Source organism: Salvelinus fontinalis, chromosome 7, assembly GCF_029448725.1.
Source record: "Salvelinus fontinalis isolate EN_2023a chromosome 7, ASM2944872v1, whole genome shotgun sequence".
In the NCBI taxonomy this organism is placed as follows: Eukaryota; Metazoa; Chordata; class Actinopteri; order Salmoniformes; family Salmonidae; genus Salvelinus; species Salvelinus fontinalis.
The window spans coordinates 8004568-8017658 of NC_074671.1; the positions used below are offsets into that span (position 1 = coordinate 8004568).

The 13091-nt window shown below is 43.3% G+C and overlaps 1 protein-coding gene across 1 annotated transcript in view; it reads right to left on the reverse strand.

The window, feature by feature from the left end:
- Positions 1-13091, reverse strand: part of LOC129858884 (collagen alpha-1(XI) chain-like) — a 269909-nt gene that overhangs the window by 43894 nt on the left and 212924 nt on the right. The window contains 7 exon segments of the mRNA XM_055928121.1: positions 1230-1283; positions 3190-3243; positions 3428-3481; positions 3632-3685; positions 9094-9201; positions 9379-9486; positions 10697-10912. Of these exon segments, the coding sequence (XP_055784096.1) occupies positions 1230-1283; positions 3190-3243; positions 3428-3481; positions 3632-3685; positions 9094-9201; positions 9379-9486; positions 10697-10912 (648 nt within the window).

Here is a 13091-nt window from a genome sequence, read left to right on the forward strand (position 1 = left end):
GCGTTGAACCACCCTTGCTGTCTCTGCCTGGCCGGTTCCCCTCTCTCCACTGGGATTCTCAGCTTCAAACCCCATTACAGGGGCTCTGGCCTACTGGTGCTCTTCCATCCCGTCCCTATGAGGGGTGCGTCACTTGAGTGGGTTGAGTCACTGACATGATCTTCCTGTCCGGGTTTGGCGCCCCACTCGGGTTGATGGTGTCATGTGTGAATTTAAGTTTGCTCTCTCTAATTCTCTCTCTCTCCCTCCCCTCCTGGAGGACCTGAGCTCTGGGGCCATGCCTCAGGACTACCTGGCCTGATGACTTCTTGCTGTCCCCTGTCTACCTGGTCGTGCTGCTGCTCCAGTTTCAACTGTTCTGCCTGCGGTTATGGAACCCTGACCTGTTCACCGGACGTGCTACCTTTTCCCGGACCTGCTGTTTTCAACTCTCTCTCTCTGTACCGCACCTGCTGTCTCTACCTCTGAATGATCGGCTATGAAAACCCAACTGACATTTACTCCTGAGGTGCTGACCTGTTGCACCCTCTACAACCACTGTGATTATTATTATTTGACCCTGCTGGTCATCTATGAACGTTTGAACATCTTGACCATGTTCTGTTATAATCTCAATCCGGCACAGCCAGAAGAAGACTGGCCACCCCTCAGAGCCTGGTTCCTCTCTAGGTTTCTTCCTAGGTTCTGGCCTTTCTAGGGAGTTTGTCCTAGCCACCGTGCTTCTACACCTGCATTGCTTGCTGTTTGGGGTTTTAGGCTGGGTTTCTGTACAGCACTTTGTGACATCGGCTGATGTATGAAGGGCTTTTTAAATACATTTTATGGATTGATTCATGTTAAAAGGACCTGAGCTGCCTGAACTACACCGTCGTAAACATGTTAAAAGGTAGACGATGTGTATTATTTATCGTCTGTTACGAGTGTGTGAAGTGACTCAACTTGGCTGTTTTACCGTGGAACGCTGGCCAACAACACACTGAGAACGACGCTGTGAAACTGGCCCGTCAGCAGCAACACAGCACCAGCAATTACTACCGCTCACATCACTAACAGGACTTGCCATGTCTCTGTGTTGTTATTCAGTTTATGTGAGGTCTTATGAAGTAAATTCACTATACATAATCAATGTTCTGGTAAGAGGGGAATACACAAACACACGATGACTTTGATGATATATTATTATACTAACACGGTCACGGACAAACAGACAGACTGAAAAAGAAACTTACTCCAGTTCCAGGCTCTCCAGGGGTTCCAGGGTTGCCAGCTTCACCGTTTTCACCCTGAAAATGAAAACACCATGTTAGAATCTCGACCATGATCGACACCCTTATGAATACATTATCTACTAGATTACATTACCTTTATGAACACATTATCATGTTGTAAACACAATCCTATGCCATAGTTACAATACATTATCCTGATACACTATTGCTTACATTACCCTGATGCCCTAATGATTACATTACCCTGATGCCCTAATGATTACATTACCCTGGTACCCTAATAATTACATTACCATGATGCCTGATGATTACACTACCCTGATACCCTACCAATTACATCACCCGGATACCATAATGATTACATTACCCTGATACCCTAATGACTACATTACCCTGATACCATAATGATTACATTACCCTGATACCCTAATTATTACATCACCCTGATGCCCTAATGATTACATTACCCTGATACCATAATGATTACATTACCCTGATACCATAATGATTACATTACCCTGATACCCTAATGATTACATCACCCCGATGCCCTAATGATTACATTACCCTGATACCATAATGATTACATTACCCAGATACCATAATGATTACATTACCATGATACCCTAATGATTACATTACCCTGATACCCTAATGATTACATCACCCTGATGCCCTAATGATTACATTACCCTGATACCATAATGATTACATTACCCAGATACCCTAATGATTACATTACCCTGATACCCTAATGATTACATTACCCTGATACCCTAATGATTACATTACCCTGATACCCTAATGATTACATCACCCTGATGCCCTAATGATTACATTACCCTGATACCATAATGATTACATTACCCTGATACCCTAATGTTTACATCACCCTGATGCCCTAATGATTACATTACCCTGATACCATAATGATTACATTACCCAGATACCCTAATGATTACATTACCATGATACCCTAATGATTACATTACCCTGATACCCTAATGATTACATTACCCTGATACCCTAATGATTACATTACCCTGATACCCTAATGATTACATTACCCTGATGCCCTAATGATTACATTAGGTAAAATAGGTATTAAAAGTGTCAGATCACTAACTCAGACACCATTGGCTGCCATTGGAAATTAAAATGTATTCAAGATTGGTGGGTCGCCTGCGGGACGGTTGAGCTAACGTAAGTTAATGCGATTAGCATGAGGTTGTAAGTAACAAGAACATTTCCCAGGACATAGACATATCTGATATTGGCAGAAAGCTTCAATTCTTGTTAATCTAACTGCACTGTTCAATTTACAGTAGCTATTACAGTGAAAGAATACCATGCTATTGTTTGAGGAGAGTGCACCGTTATGAACATGAAAAGTTATTAATAAACAAATAAGGCACATTTGGGCAGTCTTGATACAACATTTTGAACAGAAATACAATGGTTCATTGGATCAGTCGAAAACTTTGTACATACACTGCTGCCATCTAGTGGCAAATATCTAAATTGCACCTGGGCAGGAATAACACATTATGGCCTTTCTCTTGCATTTCAAAGATGATGGTACAAAACCAAATACTAAATAATGGTTGTTTATTTCTTTGTATTATCTTTTACCAGATCTAATGTGTTACATTTTCCTACATTCCTTTCATTTCCACAAACTTCAAACTGTTTCCTTTCAAATGGTACCTATAATATGAATATCCTTGCTTCAGGGCCTGAGCTACAGGCAGTTAGATTTGGGTATGTCATTTTAGGCAAAAATTGAAAAAAAGGGGCCGATCCTTAAGCGTTAATGGAGCCCTTAAGCGTTAATGGAGTCCCGGAGATCAGTGAACTGGGGAGAGGGGAGGGGTTAGATGGAGGGATGTTGAATGGATATCCATTCCAGAGACGGACTCCAGACTACAGTGGCCATCTTGTGATGGGCACACGCTCTCACCTTCTCACCCACGCCTCCCATAGCACCCACACCACCAGGAGGACCTTGTGCACCCTAACAGGAAACAGAGAAGAAGAGAGAGGAGTCAGCATTCATTGCCTCAGGACAGACAGAGTGACTCTGTTATCATACCTGTCAGTTTAAGTAGACAGAGGCACACTACAGTATTTCACATTGACATGCACAGTCACATATGGTAATGTGACAATGAGTTATCAACATGTGGTCCTGTACGTACATCAGCTCCACTAGGACCTTGGGTACCTCTGGGACCAGGGGGGCCGGGAGGACCCTGTAAAGAGACAGGAACAGGAAGTGAGACAACAGGAAGTGAGACAACGGGAAGTGAATATTTCACATTTCAATAGAAGATACAAATACATAGAAAACTATTTATTTGAAAAGTGATAAAAACAATTTTTGATGATGATTATTTGCTCACCATCGGACCGACGTCGCCATTCTCCCCCTTCTCGCCTGGAGGTCCAGGAAGACCCTGAGGTCAGACAGAAACAAACAAGCACACTTTAAACTATTCTGGTTTAGCTTGAGGAAACAAGCAGGCGTAACAAAAAAAAAACAAGAAAATAACCTCAGAGTGTAGTTTTAGCATTTTTAAAATGTAACTTTCCATTTGGTTTATGATGGTTCATTGGACAGTGACATTTTAGTGTTAGCTGTGTTGTAGCTTTTAGTGCACCTCTTAGGTAAACGGTGTAAGGTGAACACGCAGTTAGCAGAGCCCTTCGCTCTGTCAGATTCAACAGCAAAGGATTGCTAAAAACCAAACGCAATTCAGTGTCCTAATTAATCACCAATTAGACTTTATGGCCAATCTCTCATGTCTCTATTCTTATAGCCAAAGTTCTGACCCTCTGTCACAAAGAGACACGTGTGTACATGTTGACAGAAAGAAAATACAGTAGAGGAGAAGAGACTATCCTCATACTGTATAACTATGTGACCAATAATGAGTTCATGGAAAATGAAAGAAAGCAATAACGAGACAACACTGAATGTAGCATTTTTGTCTATGGTAAGATGGGGGGCATACATTCCTACTCAAGAACCCCATTGCTCATCTCCCTGCATGTTAACCCTGTGGTTGAGACGTCATATGTACGTTTGATCCCTGACATTTCTACCGTAATTGCTATGGTAATTTCTGATTCTGTCTACTCCACTATTCAAAGGCAGTTTGTCTCTATTGTCACTCCAAGGAGCAAGGTGGGAGCGAGGACATCAAAGATATCATTCCATCTGCTATTAACTCTGTTACAACAAGCTATCTTCTTCAAATACCTACGTCCCAAAATAACTTATTTTCCTCAAATACCTACGCCCCAAGATAACCTATCTTCCTCAAATACTTTCGCCCAAAGACAAGCTATCTTCCCTAAATACCTACGCCCCAAAACACACTATCTTCCCCAAATACCTATGCCCCAAGACACACTATCTTCCCCAAATATCTATGCCCCAAGAAAAGCTATCGTCCTAAAATACCTACGCGCCAAGACAAGCTATCATCCTCAAATACATACGCCCCAAGACAAGCTATCGTCCACAAATACCTACGCCCCAAGACAAGCTATCGTCCTCAAATACCTACGCCCCAAGACAAGCTATCTTCCTCAAATACCAACGCCCCAAGAGAAGCTATCTTCTTCAAATACCTACGTCCCAAAATAACTTATCTTCTTCAAATACCTATGTCCCAAGATAACCTATCTTCCTCAAATACCTTCGCCCCAAGACACACTATCTTCCCCAAATTCCTACGCCCCAAACACACTATCTTCACCAAATACCTATGCCCCAAGACACACTATCTTCCCCAAATACCTATGCCCCAAGACAAGCTATCGTCCTCAAATACATACACCCCAAGACAAGCTATCATCCTCAAATACATACGCCCCAAGACAAGCTATCGTCCTCAAATACCTACGCCCCAAGACAAGCTATCGTCCTCAAATACCTACGCCCCAAGATAAGCTATCTTCCTCAAATACCTACGCCCCAAGACAAGCTATCTCCCTCAAATGCCTACGCCCCAAGACAAGCTATCTTCCTCAAATACCTACACCCCAAGATAAGCTATCTTCCTCAAATACCTACACCCAAAGACAAGATATTTTCCTCAAATACCTACGCCCCAAGATAACTTATCTTCTTCAAATACCTACGCCCCAAGATAACTTATCTTCTTCAAATACCTTCGCCCCAAGACACACTATCTTCCCCAAATACCTACGCCCCAAGAAAAGCGAATGTCCTCAAATACCTACGCCCTAAGACAAGCTATCATCCTCAAATACCTACGCCCCAAGACAAGCTATTGTCCTCAAAAACCTACGCTCCAAGACAAGCTATCGTCCTCAAATACCTACGCCCCAAGACAAGCTATCGTCCTCAAATACCTACGCCCCAAGACAAGGTATCGTCTTCAAATACCTACGCCCCAAAGACAAGCTATCGTCCTCAAATACCTACGCCCCAAGACAAGGTATCGTCCTCAAATACCTACACCCCAAGACAAGCTATCTTCCTCAAATACCTATGCCTCAAGACAAGCTATCTTCCTCAAATACCTATGCCCCAAGATAAGCTATCTTCCTGAAATACCAACGCCCAAAGACAAGATAGTTTCCTCAAATACCTACGCCCCACGACAACCTATATTCATCAAATACATGAGCCCCAAGGGAAGAAACTGAGGCTGACAGACTGTTTGTGTGTGTGAGCGTATGTGTTTGAGCATGTGTCTGTGTGTCTATGTGTGTGAATGTGTGTGCGTCTGTGCGTCCATCAGTGTGTGTGTGTGTCCGTCTGTGTGTCTGTATGCTGATTTGTCCCCCTGGTGTGGAACACTCATCGGAGCGGAGGTCTCGTCAGCCAGAGGTCATAAACGGAAACACTCATTATGCACCACAGTGTGAAGAGAGGAGAGTGTCTTCAATGGTCTAGGACTGAATTCAATAGCAATGGAAGTCAATTATACTCAATTAAATGTCAATTGAATTGAATAGCTGAGAAGATAATTATTATTATACCTTTAAATCTGTAAGGAACACAGACTGAGACCATGGTCTCTTTTACAGCTGGGCCCTGCGTATACATGTTTACACATACAGTTTAGGTACAATGATTAAGAAACTAAACAACACAAACAAAACAATCACAGATAACACCAAAAAAATACAACTGCAGATTATTACATTTACACACAGGTTATTCCCCTAACAGCACAAGAACTTGCATTACCCGAAGCAGTTACAAGCAATACAAAAAAAAAATCCTCCAATAAATATTTAAAATGGTAGACAAGAGTCTCAAATGTAAGTTTAGTCTGCAGGCTATTCCATAAGCAAGGAGCGTAACAGGAGAAAGCAGCCATACACAACTCTGTGGAGATCGCAGGGGCCTCAAGTGTAATCCATGTTGAGACCTGGTTTTAGGAATTATAATTCTAATATTGATGAGTGATGATGATAAGAAGGTAGTTTATTCAGAAGTGCTTTATAGACAAACACGAGAGCATGTTGTTCTCGTCTCACGGACAGCGAAACACAGTAGTGAGTTCTGTAGCTAGCCTTCGCAATACACTTAAGTGCGCAAGTAGCATCCAGAGATTTAAGTGTGGATGCCGTAGCATGTAGATAATATCCCCATAATCTATAACAGACATAAAAGTAGCTTGCACAATTTGTCTTCTATTTGTAGAGGACAAACATGTCCTGTTTCTACAGAGGAAGCCGAGCTTGATTTCTAGCCGTTTACAAAGTTCGTCAACATGCATTTTAAAAGACAGTTTATCATCCAACCATATCCCTAAGTATTTATATGCAGAGACCTTTTAGAGAGTGAACAGTAATGGACCAAGTGTAGAACCTTGTGGGACCTCTTTGACTCCGGCTGGATGCCGTCATCTCTAACAGCCTGACTTCTATCTTTTAGATAGTCATGAAACCAACGACAGGCATCCGATCGCAGTCCTATTGACGACAGCTTACCCAAAAGTATCACATGGTCTACAGTGTCAAAATCTTTAGACAAATCTATGAACAAGGCAGCACAGTACTTTCTATTATCTAGGGCATTAGTAATATCATTTACAACACGTCCAGTGGCCGTAATAGTACTGTGTTTAGGTCTGAAGCCGGATGGATTACTAGAAAGAGTATTGTTAAAATGTTTAAAAAAGATTGGAGTTGCCTATTCACCGATGACTCTAGAATTCTAGCCAAACAGGAGAGCTTAGAGATGGGCCGATAATTATCCAATCCATCGCCTCCCTTGAGGAGTAGTAAAACAACAGCTGTTTTCCAAGCTTTAGGAATCTTTCCTACGACAAATGTTTGATTAAAGATATGCGTCACTGTCCTAGCAATAATAGGTGCCGCACACTTGAGTAAATATGGATACAGATTGTCAGCGCCTAGCGATTTCTTAGAAATCTATAGCAGATAGTGGCAGATAAGACCTCATCTTCTGTGACTTATGGGAAATTAAAAACCGGCTTACTGTTTTCCACATCAGTTGAAGACCGAGGGGCTGAAACACTAGACGGGTCAGGATCATGTGGCCATCAAGTGCAGAAAGATGTGCTCCTGGAGACTAGCGGGCATCGTCTATATAATTCAATCAAGACAATGACCCCGGTTTAACCAACAGCTAACTCATGTTGCTCCTAAAGATAGTTTCTGTACTGTACAACACATTTCCTTACATTGATGAGTTACAAGCAAACTCAGGACAACACCTAACCATATCCTCTCTTTAGGAATCATATCTCTTTAGGAATCATATCTCTTTAGGAATCATATCTCTTTAGGAATCATATCTCTTTAGGAATCCTCTCTTTAGGAATCATATCTCTTTAGGAATCCTCTCTTTAGGAATCATATCTCTTTGGGAATCATATCTCTTTAGGAATCATTTCTCTTTAGAAATAATATGTCTTTAGGAATCATATGTCTTTAGGAATCATATCTCTTTGGGAATCATATCTCTTTAGGAATCATTTCTCTATAGGTATCATCTCTTTAGGAGTCATATCTCTTTAGGAATCCTCTCTTTAGGAATCCTCTCTTTAGGAATCATCTCTCTAGGAATCATCTCTCTATGTATCATCTCTCTAGGAATCATCTCTCTAGGTATCATCTCTCTAGGAATCATCTCTCTAGGTATCATATCTCTATGTAACATCTCTCTATGTAACATCTCTCTAGGTATCATCTCTCTATGTATCATCTCTCTAGGAATCATCTCTCTAGGAATCATCTCTCTTGGTATCATCTCTCTATGTATCATCTCTCTAGGAATCATATCTTTAGTAATCATCTCTATGCTCTCAAGTTGCTGAAATCTATTGTGGAGAAACTTAACAACATTATTAAAAACGGATCATTTACTTCTGGCATTTCAAAACAAAAGGATTTCTATTTGGTCTTAAATGGCAGTGTTTTAATATTGACGGATACAACAGCCAGTGGCCAATGAATGGGACTATGGGTCAGCACAACGTCAGGAGACAACACAGCACATGACAGACCCCATTAAGACTCACAGAGAGAATGAAAACATCAAACTGTGCTGCTGTGCATGACTGCCAGTGGGCTCCATGGTTAAGCCTGTGTGTGTGTGTACTGAATGTGTGTGTGTGTGTGTGTGTGTGTGTGTGTGTGTGTGTGTGTGTGTGTGTGTGTGTGTGTGTGTGTGTGTGTGTGTGTGTGTGTGTGTGTGTGTGTGTGTGTGTGTGTGTGTGTGTGCATATGTGTGTGAGTGAAGGAGAGGGGGGGGGTTACTTAGTTCAAAGCACGTGACTTTTCACATGTCATTAGCCTCTACACTATAGAGGTGATGGCTAGTGTGTGAGGGTTCATTTGGGGCCCCACCCACCTGCAGACCGATGGGGCCAGGGGGCCCGGGGAAACCTCTGGATCCTTCGTCTCCCTTCTGTCCGAACATCCCCTGCTGACCCCTGGGACCGGGCTCTCCATCACCTCCCTGAGGACACAGTGACCATGGTAACACACTGATGGAGCTAATGGCAAAGCAGTACACTGGATGAATGTAGCTAACAGCACAACTGAACGAACTACAAAGGAATTGATTTGAATGAGGTACAGCTGAGTGTCTTTCAATGGGGCTAAGGTGGGTCCAAGGCTGGACAGAGATACTTACTGCAGGTCCAGGAGCACCAATGGGTCCCTGGAGACCAGCTGGCCCGGGAGGACCCTGTTCACCCTTGTCTGCTTTGCTTCCCTTCTGACCTGGCTCTCCAACCTCTCCCTGGGACACACAGGACACACGTCACACACACATCACAACACAAGACACACACACACCCATCACACACACACCCATCACACACACACCCATCACACAAGACACACCAATCACACACACACACAGGACACACACACACACACACACACCCATCACAGGACACACACACACACACACACACACACACACACACACACACACACACACACACACACACACACACACACACACACACACACACACACACACACACACACACACACACACACACACAGGACACACACACACAGGACACACACACCACACAGGACACACACATCACACAGGACACACACATCACACAGGACACACACACACACAGGACACACACACCACACAGGACACACACATCACACAGGACACACACATCACACAGGACACACACACACACACATCACACAGGACACACCCATCACACAGGACACACACACACACACACCCATCACACAGGACACACACCCATCACACATCACACACACCCATCACACAGGACACACACACACACACACCCATCACACAGGACACACACCCATCACACATCACACACACACATCACACATAACACACACCCATCACACAGGACACACACACACACACACCCATCACACAGGACACACACATCTACAATAACACCGTGTACATAAAAAACACTTGTCAGTGTATTGGAAAATTAGTTCATTACCTGCAAAATGTATGTGCATTTACAAATACAAGTGATGCATGGTGTTGGGGTTTAGCAGGATGAGGTTTACTACAACATACTGTATGATTGGCAGCTTAATAGACTGGATTGTAACCTTCTGGGAGAAAGCAGGAGATAAATCAGACACCGTTTTTACCCTTTATATCTCTTCTAAGTACAGTTTGTTTAAGATGATGGATATAGAGAGAGAGAGAGAGAGAGAGAGAGAGAGAGAGAGAGAGAGAGAGAGAGAGAGAGAGAGAGAGAGAGAGAGAGAGAGAGAGAGAGAGAGAGAGAGAGAGAGAGAGACAGAGAGAGAGAGACAGAGAGAGGGAGACAGAGAGAGGGAGACAGAGAGAGTGAGAGAGACAGAGAGTGAGAGAGACAGAGAGAGAGAGAGAGAGAGTGAGACAGACAGACAGACAGACAGACAGACAGACAGACAGACAGACAGACAGAGAGAGAAAAAGAGCGATGCGGGAGGGTACTAACCTTGTCTCCGTCCTCTCCGGGTGGACCCTGAGGTCCGGCAGGGCCAGGCAGACCCACTTGGCCTTGGACTCCGTCACGGCCAGATGGTCCCTGGGGACCTTTCTCGCCAGGCCCTCCCTTCTCTCCAGCAGGCCCTGGGGGCCCCTGAGAGCCAGTTCTACCAGACAGACCGATTGGGCCAGCAGGTCCAGCACCACCTCTCTCACCAGGGGAGCCCTGTGATGGAGAGGAAGAGAAAGAGAGGGAGTGAGAGAGATGGAGAGAAAGAAAGAGAGGGAGTGAGAGAGATAGAGAGGGAGTGAGAGAGATGGAGAGAAAGCGAGGGAGTGGGAGAGATGGAGAGAAAGAGAGGGAGTGAGAGAGATGGAGAGAAAGAGAGGGAGTGAGAGATGGAGAGAAAGAGAGGGAGTGAGAGAGATGGAGAGAAAGAGAGGGAGTGAGAGAGAAAGAGAGGGAGTGAGAGAGATGGAGAGAAAGAGAGGGAATGAGAGAGTTGGAGAGAAAGAGAGGGAGTGAGAGAGATGGAGAGAAAGAGAGGGAGTGAGAGAGAAAGAGACAGAGTGAGAGAGATGGAGAGAAAGAGAGGGAGCGAGAGAGATGGAGAGAAAGAGAGGGAGTGAGAAAGATAGAGAGAAAGAGAGGGAGTAAGAGAGATGGAGAGAAAGAGAGGGAGTGAGAGTGATGGAGAGAAAGAGAGGGAGTGAGAGTGATGGAGAGAAAGAGAGGGAGTGAGAGATGGAGAGAAAAAGAAGGAGTGAGAGAGATGGAGAGAAAGAGAGGGAGTGAGAGAGATAGAGAGAAAGAGAGGGAGTGAGAGAGATGGAGAGAAAGAGAGGGAGTGAGAGAGATGGAGAGAAAGAGAGGGAGTGAGAGAGAGAGATGGAGAGAAAGAGATGGAGTGAGAGAGATGGAGAGAACGAGAAGGAATGAGAGAGAGAGAAAGAGAGGGAGTGAGAGAGATGGAGAGAAAGAGAGGGAGTGAGAGAGATGGAGAGAAAGAGAGGGAGTGAGATAGATGGAGAGAAAGAGATGGAGTGAGAGAGATGGAGAGAAAGAGAAGGAATGAGAGAGATGGAGAGAAAGAGAGGGAGTGGGAGAGATGGAGAGAAAGAGAGGGAGTGAGAGAGATGGAGAGAAAGAGAGAGAGTGAGAGAGATGGAGAGAAATGAGGCAAACACACTTTAAAGATAAAGATTGAGGGAAGATGCTCATTCAGAGTTCTGAGTTGATAATGTGGGGTGAAATATTATAATATAATATACCGGGGCAGCAGGTAACCTAGGGGTTAGAACACAAAACCGAATGTTTGCAAGATTGAATCCCCGAGCTGTCAAAGGTCAAAATCTGTCATTCTGCCCCTGAACAAGGCAGTTAACTCACTGTTCCAATTGAAAATAAGAATTTGTTCTTAACTTCTCTAGGATAGGGGGCAGCATTTTCACTTTTGGATAAAGTGCCCAAAAGTGCCCAATTTCAACTTCCTTCTACTCATCCCCAGAATATAAGATATGCATATTATTAGTAGATTTGGATAGAAAACGCTCTGAAGTTTCTCAAACTGTTTGAATCATGTCTGTGAGTATAACAGAACTTATGCAGCAGGCAATGCCCCGAGGACTAACCTTCAGATATATTGTTTTTGAGGTCACTGTCTGTTCAATGAGTTTTCATTGGGATACTAGATTTCTAATCAACCTGTTTGCAGTTCCTACCGCTTCCACTGGATGTCACCAGTCTTTGGAAATAGGTTGAGGTTATTCCTTTGTGCAATGAAGAAGAACGGCCATCTGGAATCAGTGTAACGTTATGTGTACTGTTTGAGAGTTGCGCAAGACTAGAAAAGTATTGTTAGTTTGTTGTCCTCCTGTATTGAAAACAGATGGACCCGTCTTCAATTTGATCGATTATTAACGTTTACAAATACCTTAAGTTGTATTACAAAAGTAGTTTGAAATGTTTTGGCAAAGTTTAGAGGTCATTTTTTTTTATATTTTGTAGTGACGTTGCGCAAATTGGAAGCTGTTTTTTTCTGGATCAAACGCGCCAAAGAAAGGGACATTTTGGAAATATATGGACGGAATTAATCAAACAAAAGGACCATTTGTGATGTTTATGGGACATATTGGAGTGCCAACAAAATACATTTGTGAAAGGTAAGGCATGATTTATATTTTATTTCTGCGTTTTGTGTTGCGACTGCAGGGTTGAAATATGCTACTCTCTCTTTGTTTACTGTGGTGCTATCATCAGATAATAGCCTTTTTGAAATCTGACATGTGGGCTGGATTCACAACGAGTGTAGCTTTAATTTGGTATCTTGTATGTGTGATTTAATGAAAGTTTGATTTTATATCATTTTTGGGAATTTGGCGCTCTACATTTTCCCTGTCTATTG